Genomic DNA, 20,664 nt, shown 5'->3' with positions numbered 1-20,664 from the left:
GGCCCTCCTGTCCACATATGTGGACATCAAATTTTGGGTCAAAATACTAAATTTTGCTCTACAAGGGCCTGATATCCACTTACGAGGACATACTGCCACTGTTTTTATCAAAAAATTTTAATGAATGTGGCTCTGATTTTTCTTAGAAACAAAAATCAGGTAAAAAAAAAAAAGTCAATCTGGTGATTCTTTGTTTTTACATTCATCGGGTTCCAATCAGCCCCAATATTAAAGAGAAATCAAAAATACATGCCATTGAAGAGTTCGGGTCTTAGGAGGTTAAACTTAATTTGATTATTTAAATTTAGTTTTTTTATGAGCATTGATCTTTAGAAAAAAAATATTAGTGTAACACTAAAGTTGTTCTGCGTGAAAGGATTCGTGTCTCCAGCTGGAATCAAACGTTCCACTCGTGCAAAACACTGCTTACTGAAGAGTGTCAGAGCAGACAGAGGCACATTCATGGGTTTAAGGTGTTTATTGTCATTCCAGCACATGCATTTACATCGAGTGAGCTCTGCACTCAACTTCCACATAGAGTATTTACAGTATAAGAAGAAGCATGTTTACAGTGTAGGAAGAACAGTCGGTGTGCGTGTCTGCTGTGGCGGGGACGCTGCTGCCAACGACGCTCTGGGAAGCCTTCACCGCCCTCAGTGGAGCCCTCTTCTCTGCCATAGAGCACTTAATAACAATAACAATACAGAGGAAATATCCTTAGTTTTAGTATTAGTTAGTTTGGTGAACATGAGGCATTCGTGGACATCTTCACTGAGACCCACAAGCAACAGAAATAGAATAAAGTACAGACAGTAGTGTCTGGATGCATGCTCAATCATTGAGTATATTCTGTTCTTCTGGATATGCCGTTTTCAGCTGAAATTTAATTTAAGATTCAGGGTTCAGAGCTAGCTCATCAGATCCAAGTGTGACATCAGCTGACACTCTTTACAGGAGACTCCATCTGAACTCTGTGGAGCCTGATCTCAAGGTTTTTAAGTCCAACCCTGAAACCAGAAGAGGATCTTTCTGTCTCTTCAGAGTCATTGTGATCCAGTGATTTCAGTTCTGCAAGATCATGCTGATAAACCATGTAGTTGTCTTCCTCATGTTCACGTTCGTGAATGTTACGATTACTTGAGTGTGAGAAGCTTTTGTTACAGTGGCTGCATTTGTATGGTTTCTCTCCTGTGTGGACGCGTTTATGCACTTTAAGGTCACCTGTAGTGATGAAGGATGACCCACACTGGTCACAAACGTGCTCTCTCACACCATTGTGGAAGAGTTCATGTTGCTTTAATGCACTTGGAGTGGGGAAGCCTTTCCCACACTGTTTGCAGTAGTTCAGTCTTTGTCCAGTGTGTCTACGCTGATGCCATATCAGGCCTTTTTTCTTCTTGTAAGCTTTTCCACAAAGGTCACAACAAAACGGTTTCACAGCACCACAGTGACAACAGGGCTGAGAACTGGATCCATCTGTGTCGCTCTGCCTCTAAACAAAGACACAAAGACAGTGTAAGTCAGGGAATCCCTCAACATTTGTATCCTGAACGTCGCCTAAAATGAAAAGCATCTCTGTCCCACAACACTGTAACAACACTAATTTAATACTATATAGGGAGTGCAGAATTATTAGGCAAATGAGTATTTTGTCCACATCATCCTCTTCATGCATGTTGTCTAACTCCAAGCTGTATAGGCTCGAAAGCCTACTACCAATTAAGCATATTAGGTGATGTGCATCTCTGTAATGAGAAGGGGTGTGGTCTAATGACATCAACACCCTATATCAGGTGTGCATAATTATTAGGCAACTTCCTTTCCTTTGGCAAAATGGGTCAAAAGAAGGACTTGACAGGCTCAGAAAAGTCAAAAATAGTGAGATATCTTGCAGAGGGATGCAGCAGTCTCAAAATTGCAAAGCTTCTGAAGCGTGATCATCGAACAATCAAGCGTTTCATTCAAAATAGTCAACAGGGTCGCAAGAAGCGTGTGGAAAAACCAAGGAGCAAAATAACTGCCCATGAACTGAGAAAAGTCAAGCGTGCAGCTGCCAAGATGCCACTTGCCACCAGTTTGGCCATATTTCAGAGCTGCAACATCACTGGAGTGCCCAAAAGCACAAGGTGTGCAATACTCAGAGACATGGCCAAGGTAAGAAAGGCTGAAAGACGACCACCACTGAACAAGACACACAAGCTGAAACGTCAAGACTGGGCCAAGAAATATCTCAAGACTGGTTTTTCTAAGGTTTTATGGACTGATGAAATGAGAGTGAGTCTTGATGGGCCAGATGGATGGGCCCGTGGCTGGATTGGTAAAGGGCAGAGAGCTCCAGTCCGACTCAGACGCCAGCAAGGTGGAGGTGGAGTACTGGTTTGGGCTGGTATCATCAAAGATGAGCTTGTGGGGCCTTTTCGGGTTGAGGATGGAGTCAAGCTCAACTCCCAGTCCTACTGCCAGTTTCTGGAAGACACCTTCTTCAAGCAGTGGTACAGGAAGAAGTCTGCATCCTTCAAGAAAAACATGATTTTCATGCAGGACAATGCTCCATCACACGCGTCCAAGTACTCCACAGCGTGGCTGGCAAGAAAGGGTATAAAAGAAGAAAACTAATGACATGGCCTCCTTGTTCACCTGATCTGAACCCCATTGAGAACCTGTGGTCCATCATCAAATGTGAGATTTACAAGGAGGGAAAACAGTACACCTCTCTGAACAGTGTCTGGGAGGGTGTGGTTGCTGCTGCACGCAATGTTGATGGTGAACAGATCAAAACACTGACAGAATCCATGGATGGCAGGCTTTTGAGTGTCCTTGCAAAGAAAGGTGGCTATATTGGTCGCTGATTTGTTTTTGTTTTGTTTTTGAATGTCAGAAATGTATATTTGTGAATGTGGAGATGTTATATTGGTTTCACTGGTAAAAATAAATTATTGAAATGGGTATATATTTGTTTTTTGTTAAGTTGCCTAATAATTATGCACAGTAATAGTCACCTGCACACACAGATATCCCCCTAAAATAGCTAAAACTAAAAACAAACTAAAAACTACTTCCAAAAACATTCAGCTTTGATATTAATGAGTTTTTTGGGTTCATTGAGAACATGGTTGTTGTTCAATAATAACATTATTCCTCAAAAATACAACTTGCCTAATAATTCTGCACTCCCTGTAGTACCTGCACATAATATTACAATAATACCACAACACTACTACAGTACCACTGTACCGTACTACCACCAAATATCACTGCAACACAGTACTAATGTAATTTACAGTCCTGCCACGCCAGTGCTTCAATACTAGGAACAGTATCTCTCCTTCTGTGTCTCTCTTGTCTGCTCCAACTCAAGCTAGGCCTGTAATTTTAGAAAGATTTTTACCTGTGTCCTTACCTGAGCTGGTCAAGTTGGTTAATTCAATGAAAGCATCCTCCTGCTCTCTTGATATTTTACCTGGATCTTTGTTTAAAAATGTCTTTCAGTCTATTGGTCCCTGTGTGCTCACAATTATTAATACCTCACTGGTTTCTGGTCAGGTCCCTGTTTATTGTAAGAATGCTGTTATTCACCCACTGTTAAAAAAACCTAAGCTTGATGCTTCTCTTCTCAGTAGCTACAGACCGATTTCAAAATTACCGTTCATTTCTAAGATTTTAGAAAAGGTTGTGGCTAAGCAGCTTATAGCTGTTCTAGATGAATACAGCATTCTGGATAAATTCGAATCTGGCTTTCGTAGAGCTCACTCTACTGAAACTACACTTCTTAGAGTCTCCAACGACATTTTAATGAGATGTGATGCAGGAGAATGCTCCGTTCTGTTGATGTTGGACCTGACCTCCGCCTTTGATACTGTGGACCATCATATTCTGCTAGATAGGCTGAGAGACTGGGTGGGTATATCAGGGGCTGCTTTGGACTGGTTTGAATCCTATTTGCATGAACGATCCTTTTCTGTGGCTACCTCTAAGTACAGTTCCTCTTCTACTTTTCTTGCCTATGGTGTGCCACAAGGTTCAGTTTTGGGGCCTTTATTGTTCTTACTGTATTTACTTCCTCTTCAACACTTATTGAGCACTTTTAAGGACATTTCGTATCACTGCTATGCAGATGATATTCAGGTATATATCTCCTTTAAGCCCCATGATGTTTCCAAGCTACAGATTTTGCACAAGTGCATAGACTCCATTAGATGTTGGATGGCTGGAAACTTTCTTCAACTAAATGAGGAGAAGACTGAAGTTCTTGTTTGTGCTCCTAAAACTTTTGTACCTAGTGTTATGGAAAACTTGGGTCCACTTGCTACATTTGCAAAACCGTCTATCAGGAGCCTTGGTGTTAGTATTGACTCAGCTCTGACTTTGGATGCCCATGTAAAATCTTTGGTTCGCTCCTGTTTTTATCATTTGAGAAACATTGCTAAGCTGAGTCCCATTGTATCGCGCTCCGAATTAGAAATTGTCATTCATGCATTTGTTTCATCTCGTCTGGACTACTGTAATTCTTTGTTTACTTGTTTATGTAAAGCCTCTTTGGATCGTCTGCAAGTTGTTCAGAATGCTGCTGCAAAGCTTCTGACCAAGTCCTCCAAGTTTTCCCATGTCACACCCCTGCTGATTCAGCTGCACTGGCTCCCCGTTAAATTCAGGATCCAGTTTAAGGTTTTGACCTTGACTTTCAGGGCCCTGCATGGACAAGCACCAACATATATAAGTGAACTTTTGCATCCATACATTCCCAGCAGGTCCCTGAGGTCATGTGACCAGGGCTTGCTTGCTGTCCAGCACACGAGGCTGAAAACAAAAGGCGACAAAGCTTTTGGAACTGTGGCCCCCAGATTGTGGAACTCTCTCCCTTTGAGCCTGAGATCTGTGGACTCAGTGGTCGCTTTTAAAAAACAGCTAAAAACCCATCTTTTTAAACTTGCTTTTAGTTGATTTTTATTTTTAGGTTTTAGCTTCTGTGAAGCACTTTGTGATTTTTATCTTGAAAGGTGCTATATAAATAAAGTTTTTACTTACTTACTACCACCAAAATACTTGAAGTCCAATCAGTTACTACAATAGTAATACAATAGTATAATACTAATAATCCAACAATACTGATGAATATCAATCTAATACAACTACAATATTACACTAACACTAACATATTAGTCCAAATACTTTAACAGTTCTGATATTACACTGCAAATCATACAATCATACAATCCTATCAGCAGCGCTTTATCTAAAATAACACTGTGGCCTAAACTTTATTTCATGATACTTAAATAATGTGTATTGTATATACACCTGAGCAGAAATAATAATACTGAAACCAACACAACCTTAAATACTGCAATATCAACTTTAGCACTACGAATGAGCGACCATTGATTTCTATAATGACTGTGAAAACAACAATGTCCGAATTGCCCAGTGCTGCATTTACATGCATTACATAATACAGTTTACTGAGCGGTCGTCCAAACAACCAGCCTAAAACAACAAGATTAAAAAAAACCCAACAACTTACGTCACAGTAACTGCACTTGTACAGTCTCTTTCTGGTGTGACTCTTCTGGTGCACTTTCAGGGAATTTGGAGCTTTGTAAGCCTTATCACACAGCTCACATTTATAAGGTCTCTCCTCAGTGTGGGTAAGTTTGTGGATTTGTAAGTTGCTGTATGTAACAAAGCGTTTGCCACACAGATCACAGCAGCACACATCCTGCCCGGTGTGAATGCGCAGATGTTTATTTCGGCTCCCCAGATGACTAAACGTTTTTCCACAAACGTCACAGCTGTATAGCTTTATTCCAGAGTGGGTAATTTGATGAATCCATAAATTTTTCCTGCAAGTAAAAGCTCTGCCACACTGATCACAGCTGTATGGTTTAAGTCCGCTGTGGATGAGCTTGTGATTTTCCAAGCCTTCTTTGCGGGTGAAACACTTCCCACACTGATCACAGCTGAATGGTTTAGCTCCGGTGTGGAAGACTTCGTGTCGTTTTAGGCTCTTCATCTCAGTGAAAGACTTTCCACACAAGTCACACCTGAATGGTTTCACTCCACTGTGGATGACTTTGTGATTTTTTAAATGTCCAGCTTGAGTATAAGACTTTCCACACAAGTCACACTTGAATGGTTTCACTCCACTGTGGATGACTTGATGACTTTTTAAATGTCCAGATCGAGTATAAGACCTTCCACACACGTCGCACCTGTATGGTTTAATGCTGTGGATGAATTTATGCATGCTCAAGCTGCTTTTCTGGGTGAAACTCTTCCCACACTGATCACAGCTGTATGGTTTAATGTCACTGTGGAAGACAAGGTGTCTTTTTAGGCTACTCATGTGTGTGAAAGACTTCCCACACTCATCACAGCTGTATTTTCTCTCTCCCTTTCTTCTGTGAGGTTTGTCGGCCTCCTGAGAGCGCTGACTTCCTGATCCATGTTGGTCCTGCAGTGACAGAGATACAAAATGAGGTAATGAGTGAAACGCAATTATGGAACATCCATCCATCCGCCAATTATCAACAACAGGGTTGTGGTGGAGAATTAAGGGTTATATTGTGGAAACGCCACTAATCTACTGCAGGGCTAACACATACAAACAGACAACCTTTCATGCTGACGGCCAGTTAAAGGTCACTGATTCAACCTAAGATAACCTTCTGACTGTTTCTAATAATAGATCCTTGTACACCTGATGCTGAAACAAGAATGTGCATTTGGTAGCAATGCTAATTACAATATGGGCAATGAGTACCGACTGCCGTCACCACTCGGTACCAGACTTATTAGTCACTTAATCTTAGGGCTGCTCGATTATGGCAAAAATGATAATCACGATTATTTTCACTGAAATTGAGATCTCGATTATTTGACGATATTTATTTAACAATAACAATGTATTGAATAATGACTTTAAAGACTGTCAAAACATAATATAAAATAGTGTGCAAATACTGATAACAGTGCAAATGTTTGCAATATAAGAAATCAATGAAAAATGTAAACATCTATGTTTAGTGAACTTTGCAGTGTTGCTCTGTGGTGCAGCTACGACACCGTAGCAAAGTTTACACACTGTGTCTACTTGATCCACGTCTGACTCCACCTACCCATAATGTTTCCACACCACTGAAGTTTTTTACCTCTCTTTTCAACCAACAGCAGTCACTCTCCTCTCCAAATAACTTCTGCTTAGCTTTCCGAGCTTCCCTCGGGTCCTCTTAATCAGCGGTCCCCAACCCCCGGGCCTCGGACCGGTTCCAGTCCGTGAGTCGTTTGGTACCGGGCCGTGAGAGTTGAGGCTCAGGTGTGAAATGTATGGTTTTCAGGGTTTTTAATCGGTTTTCAGCGTTATTTTGTTATCGATTTTATCGTTTACTCGGTTTTCCTGGGTCTGTTCACGTGTGTTATGAATAAATCTTCTTTTTTCGGTACCAGTACTGGTTTTATTTTGTTGTATTTATCCGCGACACCTTAAAGGCCGGTCCATGAAAATATTGTCGGGCATAAACCGGTCCGTAGCGCAAAAAAGGTTGGAGACCGCTGCTCTTAATTGTTGTGACACGTGTTCGAAATGCAGAGAGGTGCGCTCGATTTGCCACACGGAGCAGCGCGACAGTAAAGCACGAGGGAGGGGCTAATAATCGGCTCAGTTCGTAAGCCCAGATCGTAATCGAGATTAAAATTCGATTAATTGAGCAGCCCTACTTAATCTAATCTGTTTAATCTAAGTCTCATCCTTTTTTTAACACTATCAGAATGAGATCACAGATACAAGCGGCAGAAATGAGTTTTATCCAGAAGGTGGGTGTGAGTTCAGTGATCCAGGAGCAGTTCAGAGTAGAGCCGTGACTCCTCCACATTGAAAGGTGTTCCAGCTGGGCACATCTGGGAGGAGGCCACCTACTGGCCAACCTGGGAATGGTTCCATGTTTGAATCGATAAGCTGGAGGAGTATTAATCGTTTTGTTATTTTAGATTTTAATTTTTATCAAAGTGGTCATCATAAACTTTGAAACCAGGTCCATCATTCATAACGTGTGGCACAATGCGCTGTACTTTTCAGTCTCAGTTTATTCATTTTTCGGATATTAGTTTGTCGTGTTTTAGTGATACGTGAACATCTTTGGCAGTAATGTGTTTTCACATCATATCTAACATTGGTATGTCGTTGTCTGTCTGGAGTATAATGTGTAATAGTCATAATGAATGATGCGAGGTGCGGCACAGTTAAACTGCTGGATTTATTGTTGAAGAATGTGATCGATGGCTTGTCATTAGTTTTTGACTTTAAACTTTTTTAAATTTAACTTAATATCTAAATGTTTCTTAGTTTTAGATTAGTCAGTCTAATATTTTTTCCTTGTTTAGTCGACTAAGAAATGACTCTACTGGACTGTCCCTAGTAATAAGGGATGAGAATTTCAGGGAAAAATATTGCTCTGATCTAACTGGGAACTATTCTAATGTTCTTCAATCATCCTCCAGCTGAACTTTATCTCAAATGACAATGCATAGTTGTAGCAGACTTGTGACCGCCTAGCTTTCCTCACTGGAGTCTGCATTGGACCACTTTTCTGTTATGTTTTAATTTACGTTTTAAGGACATGGCTTTCAGATATTGCACAAAATGCTCAAGATCACAATAAAACTACAAGAATGTCTGGGTGCTTGGAAGCAAAATATGAAGAAATGAGGCTGTAGACTTGCGCACAGTACTGTGATATACTGAGATATTTTTCTCACGTTTTGTGTCGAGCTCATTGTTTCCTCTGTAGCGACTGAGTTCAGTCCTAACGGCTAAAAATGTTCCTCGGCTTCTCCGTCAGACTCTTCTCCTGCTGGGACACAAAAACAGAACTTTAAGGATTAGGACATCATTTTGATCCCTGACAAAAAGAAGCAGAGAAAATAAAAATTATCTTCTAAATAGAAAACATTAAAAGGAGTGATTTGTTCCAGCAGCTGCAGGATGGTTTCTACAGGATGAAGAACAACAGTCACTGCAGGAATCAACATCTGCACATTGATTTTCTGTTAGAGGAACAAAGTGAATGCAGACACACACACAGACTCTCTCCAAACCTTTAGAACAAAAGCTGTCCAACTTTGTCACAAAGTTACTCCATTTTGATCCCACCCTCATCATCACTGGACTCAAATAGGAAGAAGCATTTATGTCTGAATGCTATTTGTTCATTACAGCTCATTAGAATACCACCTTCTCCTCTAAGCTGACCATCAATCAACTCTATACTGACCAGCAACTGGATGCTTCACTTTCTGACTAACAGACCCCAAAGTGCAGGGCTGGGGAACCAACACCCTCCACCTTCAGCCTGAGCACAGGTGTGCCTCGGTTTTTAAAACGATTGTATTCCACCACGGTTACAGAGGGGAAAAGGGCACAGAAGTGTGTTTCTGTACCACTGTTACGTATTCTATTTTGTCTCGTCTCTCCTGCCGCTTGTGCTCGGTTGCTGCGTTGTGCCAAAAAATGATCGTCTGCCAAACTCTGATTTCCGGTATTTGCCAAAAACTGATTGCTTGTATTTAAACTGCTATCAATAACTACTTATGTGTGTTATGTGACATATGTGAAACATATGCTAAATGTATCCCTCATAAATGATATGCAAGTACAACAACAAAGAGTTATAAAGATACTTGAAAAACAGGTCATTTAAAAAATTTATATAGAACCCCTTTGTAAACCCTGTTCACTGAAGTCTATTTAACAACATAGGTAAAGATATTGCACATAAAAACACACAGAAACATTGGAAATCGCTTTTTGGCACTACAGTAGTGTAACCAAGCTCCTCTTAAACCTCCAGCTGGTCTGTGCAGATAGCAGGCCCCGGGTTCTGTCTCTTTAGGTGCGGAGCTGACCATCGTCAAATGATAAACGCGTGTGTGGGAAGAACAAGAATACTGGGAAGAACCGACCAGTTTATGGACACTGGCTAATTTCTAAACAGGCATCTGCGCGGACACCTACATCGGGCTGTAGCTTTGCGGCTCGAAAGAGACTTTTCTGAGAAAAACAGCGCGACGGCGGACTGTTGTGTGGCGTTAAAAACGAAAAGCAAAGAAATGCATTTTAAAGACGAAATATTCGGTGTTTTCTTTAATTATTATTTGTATTGTTCTGCTTTGTGGGCACCTCCCACACGTCAGTCTGACCATCAGCAGATAATGCAGAACAGCGGCAGCACCGAGGAGAGCAGCAGAAGACCTCTTCAGGAGCTAAACTCGGGATTAACTGAGCTCAGGCTAAATTTAGGTCGGTGCTTACCTTTAGATGAGCCACAAAACGAGAGAAAACTCCTGCTGGATGAAGCCGGACCGCTCGTTCCTCCTGTTTTCTGGCGTTGACAAATATCAATAGGTGGTTTACCGCCACCTGCTGGTGTGGAGGAACTGAAATACGACTCCATATTGAACGTCGATTTTGAATAAGTTTGCTTCCTCCAGCGTCAGAAAATGCTCGGTGGATTCACAGCATGGATCACAGTTTGCTGCCGAGCTTCTCTGTTATGATCGGTGACTTGTTTAATCAGTGTGTCTACTCACGAGACTCAGCTCTCATGTTTTCCTGTGAATCCTGCAAAAACAACTTCTTCCCCTCGCTGTTTCCCTTCAGTTTCTGCATCATTAAGCTCTGGATTTCTAAACCCTGACACCGGAGATCCTTTGTGGCCTTTTCTCTGCTACAATAAATGATCCTCCGATTTGATTCACTGGACTCTTTCATGCATTTGTATAACTGTTTGCAAACAGACACGCTATCCTTGGTCTTCTTGTCAGTAAAGCCTGCTGTGATGTCAGAGAGGATCCATGGCTGTATTGATGTTGTTCTCTCTGATTCAGTTTCATAGACATAGACAAACTTCATTTTCTTTTTCAGCAGATGGACCCAAACTGTCAAGGCTCAGAAATGTTGAAGGCAATAAACCTCAGTCCTTCACAGATATGTCTGTCTTCTGATGACATCAGGATTAGAGCCTGATTTGGTCACACTGATCACAGATAACAGAAACAGTGACATCTCTCCAAGAACCAGACTAAGCTCACACACTGAATGATTTGAAAAACAAAGCATCACAAAACTAGACTACCTGCACATAACGGAGCATGAATGCTGCCCAGACATTTCTATCTTGGACTGAACCGATCTCAGATTTTGGCCCTAACTGTGGACCGCTATGACAGGTGGTGTAGTACTGATTTACATTAAAGATTCTCCTCTGGCTTCCTTCACTGCAGTGTGTCTGCCAAAAATATTGAATATATTTTTATTGATCAGTCCTGGAGGCAATGAACACTTTGCTATTTATTGTACCTCTTCTACAGACAGAGATGTCCCGGTTGCCAAGTTAAAATCCTTATTAGCCAGTTCTGGCGTGACGTTAGATCAGCTCTATAAAAACTAATAAAAGCTGGATGTATTTTGTGTTTGGTTTCCCTCAATCATTACTAGAGACAAAGAAATGGTAAATGGCCTGTATTTATATAGCGCTTTACTAGTCCCTAAGGACCCCAAAGCGCTTTACACATCCTGTCATCCACCCATTCACACACACATTCACACACTGGTGATGAAGCTACATTGTAGCCACAGCCACCCTGGGGCGCACTGACAGAGGCGAGGCTGCCGGACACTGGCGCCACCGGGCCCTCTGACCACCACCAGTAGGCAACGGGTGAAGTGTCTCGCCCAAGGACACAACGACCGAGACTGTCCAAGCCGGGGCTCGAACCGGCAACCTTCCGATTACAAGGCGAACGCCCAACTCTTGAGCCACAATCGCCCTCTGAAGCTGATAAAAGCTCAGTTTTTTTTTCTCACGCGCATCTAAACAACATGTATTGAGCAGGACTGGGGACAGACTGATGAGAGGTGCCGACCTGTGAGTGGACCATCAGCTTAGATTAAATTGAGCCATAAATCCATCCATATTACTGTACTGTGTTTTCATAAAAAGGTTAGATGACACCAAATTATTGTTTTTCAAATATCAGGTTCTTAAAATGATTTCTTAATGTGAAGCAGTGATCAGCAATGCATTCAGTCAGGCAGTTTTGTAGTGTCCTCTCCTCTTGCAGTTCCTCTACCGTCCAGCAAGTGGCAGTGTGGCCCCATGGAAGGAATATCAAGCTCATTTATTAACTCTCCTCCTCTGTTGTTTCTTTTAACAAACTCCAGAAGAGAAAGTGACTGAAGAGGAACCTAAAGTAAGCTTTATGGGCAGCAGAGCGGTCTCCTTTATCTCCACCTTTCTTTTATGGTTTTATGTTTACACTTCAGAAAAATTCAGGTTCTAATATTTTTTTATAATATTATATAATATTTATTTATAATAACAAATAATTTTATAATATAATATAATATAAGAAAGCTGTGTTTTACATATAAGCAGAGGGAACCTTCGGGCTTAGCATGAATAAACAGTCCCTCTCATTTGCCACAGGATCTCTGCATGTTTGAAAACTTGAAGTCAGATTCACTCTTTGTGTTTTAGTCCTCTTGGTAACATTTTTTTTTTAGAAGTTTAAGGGTCAGCTGCGTTTCAACATATACTCTAGTCTACACTGAGTGTAAGTGGTTCAGATGTTCTTATTTTAATTTCATTTATAAAATATTTCTTTATTATTCCACTTTTTGTTGGTGTCAGTCCTGCAGTGTCTTTGTCCTCCTGCAGGAGGCAGTGTAAATCTGCAGAAAGGCCGATACAGCTGCAGCTTTTTGCAAACAAAAGCACCTTTTTTTCTTTTTCCTTTTTGCCTTTCACTGTTCTGCCTCCTCGTCTCTCTCCTTTTCTTCAGCTTTTTTCCTTTCTCCTCCTTCCTTTCTTTCCCTTTCCTTTATTATCTGCGTGTTTATTGAAGCTGATAATTTTCTGAAGATCAGGACGGGTCGACTGATGCAAAAGACAATCAGAATTTACATTTAATTACATCACGATATGTGTGTGAATGTTATCGTTGTGTCTGTGTGTCTGTAAGTGTGTGAGTGTGCGTCTGTGTGTACGATCTCTCTCTCTCTGTCTGTGCGTGTTATCAGTGAGCGTCAGCTGGCTCCTTGCTTTGTTTTTAGGTCACTTTTGCACCAACTTCCTTAAATCAGTCTGAAAGCAGCTCAGTTCTTTAAAATAGAAACAATTAGTGTGGGCTTGACATTCAACTCTTTCTCTCTTTCGTTCTTTCTTTCTTTTCATCTTTTCCTTTCTCTTCTGTCCTCTATGGTTTGCTTTTCTTTGGAGAGGGGGAAGTAGGCCGTCTGTCTCTGACTGGGCAGCACACATCAGCTCTGTCTTGTTGTGATGACGAAGCTGATCTGATAGTGACAGCTCTGCCCCTCATTGTTTTACACCTGGACCGTGAAACACGTGACAGGGATTGATCTTCTGATTCAACGGGGTCTTTGGATGGTAAAAGGTGTTCAGAGTTGTGAAATATAAAAATCATCAAAACAAATTGGATGTAGCAAATGGGAAGCTGCTATGATTCTGAGATGAGCATGTTTGGCACCATCAGGTCTCCAAAGACCTGAAAAGGTCCCAAAACATCGTTTGTTTTAATGATCTTTACAGGAGAAATGTTTGCACAGAGCCACAGTATCTGCTGTAGCCAGACTATCCATATCTGGGCTTCAGTGCTGCACAGGTGAATTTCCCCAAATGTTGCTTTACTGATGCGCTTCATAAAGCCGGGTTTGCCTCTGCTTCATAAAGCAATTTTGAGCTTAAATAACCAAAGTATTTTTAATGAAATTAACTTCTCGAGGAGAAATGTAGGCGGGCTGCACTGTGTAAATTTGACATTATTCAATAATGATCCACCCACTTTATCTACCTTCAGTGTTGCACTTTGAGCCTGTTTCACTTTCAGCCTTGGTGTCCTTGATAATTTAAAGCCAACTCATTTAAATCAGACATCATTCCCTTGAATTCAATTTGAGAAATGTACGGGTGTTTGTGGTTCTGCCTTAACTGGATGAAATCTTACCTAACAGGTCATTTATCTGCCAGCATTGGTAACCATTCTTCTAACACTGTTAGCTTAACTTGTGGCTCAATTCTGTATAGATCCGCTTTCGTCTATATTTAAGAAAACATAATATTGTCATCTACTTCTATGCTGACGATGTCCTGATATATCTTTCATTGTACACGAATCATATTTCACTCATTCTTAAATATTTGCAGTGGCACTGCTGCACTGCAGGAGGAAAGCTGGCAGTGGAGAATCGACCTCAGCAAGGAGAAAACACAAATAAAGAAGGAAAGCTCAGTTTGATTTCTCATTAAACTTTGGGCGGCAGCAGCAGAAGACTTTTTTTTTTTTTTAAATAAATGTGGGACCGACTGTATTAGACAGTCTGGTTGTAGCCACATTTGAGCTCCCGTCAAAGACACAAATGGTTCATGAGTTGCTGTTTACAACCTTCCTTGTTTTCCACATAGCAACAAACACCTGGACGGTGTTCTTGTAGCTGAGGGATTCAGTGACAAGATCCTCTTGAGGTTTCCTTCCAGGCATGTGGTGCACTCTCTGATCTCCGGGGGTATCCAGGGATCCAGCTGATCTGGTATCAATGGTAACCATTTTTCTAAGAAGGAAACATACTTGTTACCTTTCAGTCCCTCTGGGAATCATGCTGTTCTCAGAGCTTTCTGTCTCTGTGTGTTTTTCCCACCAGGTTTTTCACAGGCTTGCTGTAGCTTGGTCGATCACTGCTGTTGTTCATTGTACTGTATTTTTGCCCCAGTTGTGCTTCTCAGAGATATATTACAGCTGTCTTTACAGCACCTGCTGAATGCAGATGCTTTCTTCATCATGTTTATTTGAATTTTGTGCTGTTCTCAGTCCTGATGCATCAAATAATAGTGAAGTTCACGCATGTCTCTGTTACCCTAAATGTGTGCTTTTGTGGTTGACTGTCATGATCCAGGCTTTGATATCAGTGTGAAGGAGATGTCACACCCAACCTGACACTTTTCACTGTGAGACAGAACAAAGCAGAATCCTTTGCTAATCCTAAAAAGCAAGTAAAACAACAAAAACAAACCAAGTGCACAGCATCGAGGTCCACACAGGACACTCCCACGGTCTCCGGGGACACTTTAGATTTCCTGCCTTGTGGAAGGTTGCACCATAATCCTGTCATGTAGCAAGAGCTCTGGCATGTGCTGATGTTTGTTCTGACATTGTAACAAAAAAAATGTGGTTATTATTTAGACAATCTGCACGAATTGTTGGCTCTTCAACATGAGGTACAAATAAAGCTTCAAAAATAAAACCAAATTACAGCTGAATGATAAATCAATGAGTTCAGCTTTAAATAGAGAGAGAGAGTGAGTGTGTGTGTGTGTGTGTGTGTGTGTGTGTGTGTGTGTGTGTGTGTGTGTGTGTGTGTGTGTGTGTGTGTGAGAGAGAGAGAGAGAGAGAGAGAGAGAGAGATACCCCTCAGGAGACTGAGGTCGGGGAACACACTCTTCCCCCCGTCTGCCATCGCGGGACCTCATCAACACCTCGCTGCCATGCCAATGGAGGACACACACTGCATGTCTCCCGTGGGACCCCCAACACTTATTACAAAAGATGTGAAGGACAGAGGAGGGGAGTGGGGGGGGGAGGGCAAGATGACAGTTGGAGGGTTAAAGGACGTTTCCTTCCACAGAGTATACGGCGCCGCACACTCTCTTTGTGTGTTTTACGACTAAGAAGCGTATGACATCACAGGATTGGCTCCTTCATGCTGCATCGGCAACTGTCCTGCATATACTGAGTGTGCGCGTGTGTGTGTATTCATAACGCAGTGTGTTTGCCTGGTGTCGCGCTTTGATCCTAACAAGTGCAGAGAGGCAAAGTCACAGTGAACAACGATGAAGAAGAGAAAATGGCTGTAGAAAAAAAAAAACTAAATATGATTTTCCGTTAATAGAGTTTAAAAGTGACGCTAATGTCAAAGATGATGCTTCTAGTGTTAAATATGGAGACCCGTGAGCTGCTCTGTGGAGCTCAGCAGCTTCTTACAGCTCCCTGTCTTTGTTTTACAGCATCAAAACTGAAATGTGCCATTTTCAAGTCCACCGACGACACAAATTTAGGTGTGTTTTGGTGCGATGTTCAAGTGCAGATTCAGAGTTCACCTTAGTTAAGCTTTGCCCATGCACATGTTCTGGCTGGACCAACAGCAAGGATGTTGCTGTGTGGGAAAATGCAGGAAGAATTATCTTAGCTGGTTCAATCCCTATATTCACCACATTTATTACACTAACAGACAAGAAAAGAAGAAAAACATGTCGTTATTACTCTCATGACCCCAAATCCTTTTTTTCACTTTGAGAACTTGCACAACAGGCTTATGTCATCTTTAAAACACCTCCAGGCACTTATTTAGTTTAGATGTCATTACTGGGACATCCATTAGACGGAGAAATCGCTTCTCAGACATTTGCACATCTTTCAGTTTGATGTCACATTTAGATGTGAGAAAAGACGAGAAGCCGACAGTTCTTCACCACTGAAGGTCTGCTGGAATTGGCTAATTATTTTCTCCATTATTGTTCATTTTTAATGACAAAAAGAAAATAATTTTCAGTTTAAAAAAAGATTCAGTTTTTGTAGATTATGAAAGTCAGCAGAGGGGATTGAAACCCCTGCGTTTCTATCAGGCTGAAAGATGGCAAAGTGCTCCTCTAAATGAATCTGTTATAATGTCGTTTGCATCGATTGGTTGCAGTAAACTATAAAACCCATATCTGCTATTATTCACTTAGTGATGAATAATTACTGATACACTAAATTTGCGATTCCCTAATGAACACACTCATATTGATGCAGGAGCAAACATTTGGCTGACATCTTTGACTTACAGTAAAACTTTCCAGAGACTTCCGTCTTAAACCACGTCTTCATTCATACATCGATTTACATTACGGGGACAAAATGGAAACACGTCCCTGCAGTTAAAGCAGCTTTTTGTCATCAAAGCATCTTCTGCTCATCTTTGGCCTTCAGTTCTTCTGGGCGCCCTCAGTATGCACCACAGGGAAGGAAAACACCCACAATCCCACAGGAGAGACTGACCTTGCGCAGTGTAAGGTGTGCTCATCGCTGGGTAACCAGTTTCATTACATGTTAATATTTTAAGTTTTCTGTAATTTGAACATTTTTAGAAAGAAAAACCTTTGGAAAAGAGCACCAACGTAACGCTTATGATGTGGACGGACAGAAACGAACATGATACCTGGAATGTTTCTGTTTTTGAAAATGCACAGAGGAAAACTTTAAAACATGCTTTCTGGGTAAAACTTCAATGTGCCACAAAGGGAAGATCTCCTTTTAATCTGCGTGCTACCTGCAGCCACGATTCCTTCTGAAGAGAATCAGCCATAGAAAGTATGACATATCTCAGAAATCGCTGTGAACAAAAATCAAGTTTGAATTTTTTATGAATAGTGTCCTGCACTCGTGGAGAAACAACGTGTACAAAGAAGCAGTCTGAACCCACTTCGAGGGCCTGTATACACACACACACACACACACACACACACACACACACACACACACACACACACACACACACACACACACACGCTTTATTATCGACCCACAGCAATGTCCCTTTTGGGTTGGCACACACTTCTGACCGCTCTCTCTCTCTCAGCGTTGTGCAAACTGTCTGATGGAAGAACCTTCCCTCCTTACTGCTCGCGTCACTAAAAGCAGTACAGAGCTTGTTTGTGCCATCACCACCACCTGTCCACTCACCTGCCTGGCACCACCCCTTCCCTGCAGCTGAGCCAGGGACCACACCTCCGCCACAATATACAAGCTCAACACAGAGACTCTGGAAGTCAAAATGTCATTCATGATCTCTGGAGGTTTGAGTACGAGCCAGTATGAGCTGTGATGCTCCTGTAGAAACCACCACTTTATAAGGTAAAAAATGATTGACAAAGACTCATCCCACATGTTTGATGTGGCAGATTGTTGTGCTGGGCGTCCTTCTTGATGCCACAGGGATTAGTGCCTCTTCCTGCTCCCAGAATCAAAGCTGATAGTTTTTGCTCCTTAGGTGAACGTGCAAACCATCACACGACGACATCGACCTCATTTTAACAACAAGTCTGTTTTTTGCAGTGTCACTGAAGAAGCGACACTACACACGATCCAAAAATCACAACTGAAACCTCTCTGATTGGTTGATTGGCTGTTACCATGGAGAAACACACAAACACAAACACGTTCAAGCTAATATCGTGCAAGGCTGTGATAATAAACAGGATAACGTCTGGAAGTCACTGGATATGGAATCTGGGATTTGCAGTGCATTATGGGATGAGTAGTTCACTGTAAACAGTAATCATTCACACAGTCTTATTTTTGTTAGTTTGTTTTCCTTTATTTTTTGATCCAAATCAAATCGCTCATGTTTGACTTTGTTTTAAGGCTTCAAACTCTTCATATAGAAGAAGAGTTATAAATCCACCTGAGAAACAGGAGCTGTTGGAAAAAGTACTATAGTTTGAAGGTAACCTTTGTGTGGTTTCATTAAATATACCAAAGTTAATATACAGAAAAGAATCAGCTAAAAAAAACCCCATTTATTCCTGTATTCCTGCTGTCACACACCCTCCAGAGGTAGATTTGGGTGCAGCGGCACGGAGATCCCAACTAACGTTCATCTTTGTGTTTTTTATGCCTTTTATTGTCTTCCTGATCTCCACTAATCTCGCCTGGACCCACAACACCATCGCCCTAGTGAGGGAGCGCCTCTGTGTCCTAAAGAAGAATAACCTGGAGCAGAAGCTGCTGCTGGCCCTCTGTCGCTCCTCAGTGGAGCGCGTCATCTCCTGCTGCCCGGTGTTTGGTAGGCAGGGGCCACAGGAAGGCTGCACAGACCGTAATTAACACCACCCAAAAAATCACTGGCTGCCCTCTGCCACCCCTGGAGGCCATCGCCAGATCCTTCTGCCTCAGGTAAGCCAGGCCCATCACATGTTTGACCTATTGCCCTCCGGTCGGTGTCTCAGGTTAATATTTTTAACCTGTCCTCTAATCTGCGCCTTTCTCTTATTTTGTGCATATTTCTCCTCTTTGTTATTATTCCTGCTTTCTACTATTTATATTTCATTCCACACAGTTGATGTGGAGCACCCAGGGCTATTCTGTTCTATTACATATGTTGTTGGAGTTACTTTTCCAGTAATTACATCGTTGGAAAACTGTGTTTGGACATCACGTCATGAATTGAAAAGATAGTAAGAATGAACCGGAGCCCCGGGATGGTCCCTCCTCACTAACTTAAAGCCGGATTGAGGATCTCAGGCATCAAATAGCTGTTTTACTCACAGCTGGTAGAGGGTGCTGTTCTGGTGAGTATTCAGATGCCATACATTAACTGGGTAGTGGGTTCATATTATGAAATGAGAAGTAGCTGCTGATGATTTAACAACAAATATAAACAACATAAGGAGGGCTTTATTGAGAAGAACTATTCTTAAAGGTGGTCAGAAACGTACGACGTTTAAAGCGAACTGTTCCTTTAAGATTGGAGCTTTTTGGCAGGCAGACAGATGGGGAAGCTCCTTTTAACATATGCTGAGGAACTCTGGCACCCTCTCTGCGTTTCAGGGCTAGAGATGAGGTTATGTAACTACGTAAACAAGTCAGCACACACGCTTTTTATTTCTCTCTCTCAGTTCAGTGCCTTGCTCAAGGGCAACAACAAGGCAGTTCACTGAGTTCAGTCTGTATTCACGTGTGCTTGAGGGCATTGGCGGAGCTGAAGCAAGTCTATTAATTGACAGAAGGTAAATGAGAACTGTTTAAGCTATTTAACCAACAGCAGTTTCCAGCCTCTGACACGCGAGGACGTTCCTGCAGGTTCATTTCACTGAAATCAGAACGTCTTCGTGTTTTAGACCGGATGAAGCAAACAATTTAAACGCAGTCATCTATGTCATCAAACAACAACTCAGTGAGTGGAAAAGCTGCTGGTGGGCTTTAAACAGAAGTTTCAGCCTTTCAAAAAGACAGAGAAGCTTTGTTCACGAGTGCGCCGGCTCCTCAGTCAAACCACTCACAGCATGACGGCTAAACCCAGCAAATACTCTGACCTTGAATAACTGACACCTGATCGCTTTGTGTCTGGTTTTGGTTGAAAAATTGTTCCAAAATGAAAATTGTGCCCACATCAGAGGATTTACATGCAGATACATGTTAGTAGCTTAAACATGATCCATGCATTCATCCTCTGCTGCACATTGGGGTTCGTGTGGTTGCTGGGCCAGCGTTCTCAGCTGCCCCGGGGCATATCGAAGCATTCCCGAGCCAGCTGAGAGACGTAATCTCTCCAGTGTGTCCTTGGATCCAGAGAGGACCCAGGATGTGTAACTGTTAGCCGGAGCCCTTAGCCCGCAGAATGCCAGAAACTGTCATATCTTATAAAAACACAGCTTCAAATCAAACCAGACAGAGATGAAAGCACCACTGTTGACAAAGAGAGGAAATCTCGCTAAAACTCAGCTTAAAAAGGACATGAAAAGACCTAAATCAGTTGTGAATGCATGTCTCATTACTTGTGTCTATAACTCCCAGCTCCCTGCCCTTTGGTGCAAAACATCTGTGTTTTTTTGTAATTTC

At 41.9% G+C, this 20,664-nt stretch overlaps 1 protein-coding gene across 4 annotated transcripts; it reads right to left on the bottom strand.

Moving 5' to 3' along the window:
- Positions 1–463: 463 nt before the first annotated feature.
- On the bottom strand, positions 464–10,404 carry LOC308385563 (uncharacterized protein). 4 transcript variants are annotated; one of them, XM_080864555.1, is made up of 5 exons: positions 10,304–10,404; positions 8,752–8,846; positions 5,522–6,451; positions 4,518–4,689; positions 464–1,492 (listed from the first exon to the last, which is right to left on the bottom strand). In XM_080864555.1, exons 2-4 carry the CDS (start codon positions 8,767–8,769, stop codon positions 4,522–4,524), a joined length of 1,116 nt encoding a protein of 371 aa, XP_080720681.1. In that variant the 5' UTR covers positions 8,770–8,846; positions 10,304–10,404; the 3' UTR covers positions 464–1,492; positions 4,518–4,521. The 4 variants fall into 4 exon arrangements, with proteins under 4 accessions (XP_080720681.1, XP_080720680.1, XP_080720678.1 ...); XM_080864554.1 differs by having other exon boundaries at positions 464–4,689; XM_080864552.1 differs by lacking the exon at positions 4,518–4,689.
- Between the last annotated feature and the right edge of the window lie 10,260 nt (positions 10,405–20,664).

The sequence above is a fragment of the Rhamphochromis sp. 'chilingali' genome (genome assembly GCF_963969265.1).
Source record: "Rhamphochromis sp. 'chilingali' genome assembly, chromosome: 18".
In the NCBI taxonomy this organism is placed as follows: domain Eukaryota; kingdom Metazoa; phylum Chordata; class Actinopteri; order Cichliformes; family Cichlidae; genus Rhamphochromis; species Rhamphochromis sp. 'chilingali'.
This window is presented reverse-complemented; position numbering and strand designations above follow the sequence as displayed.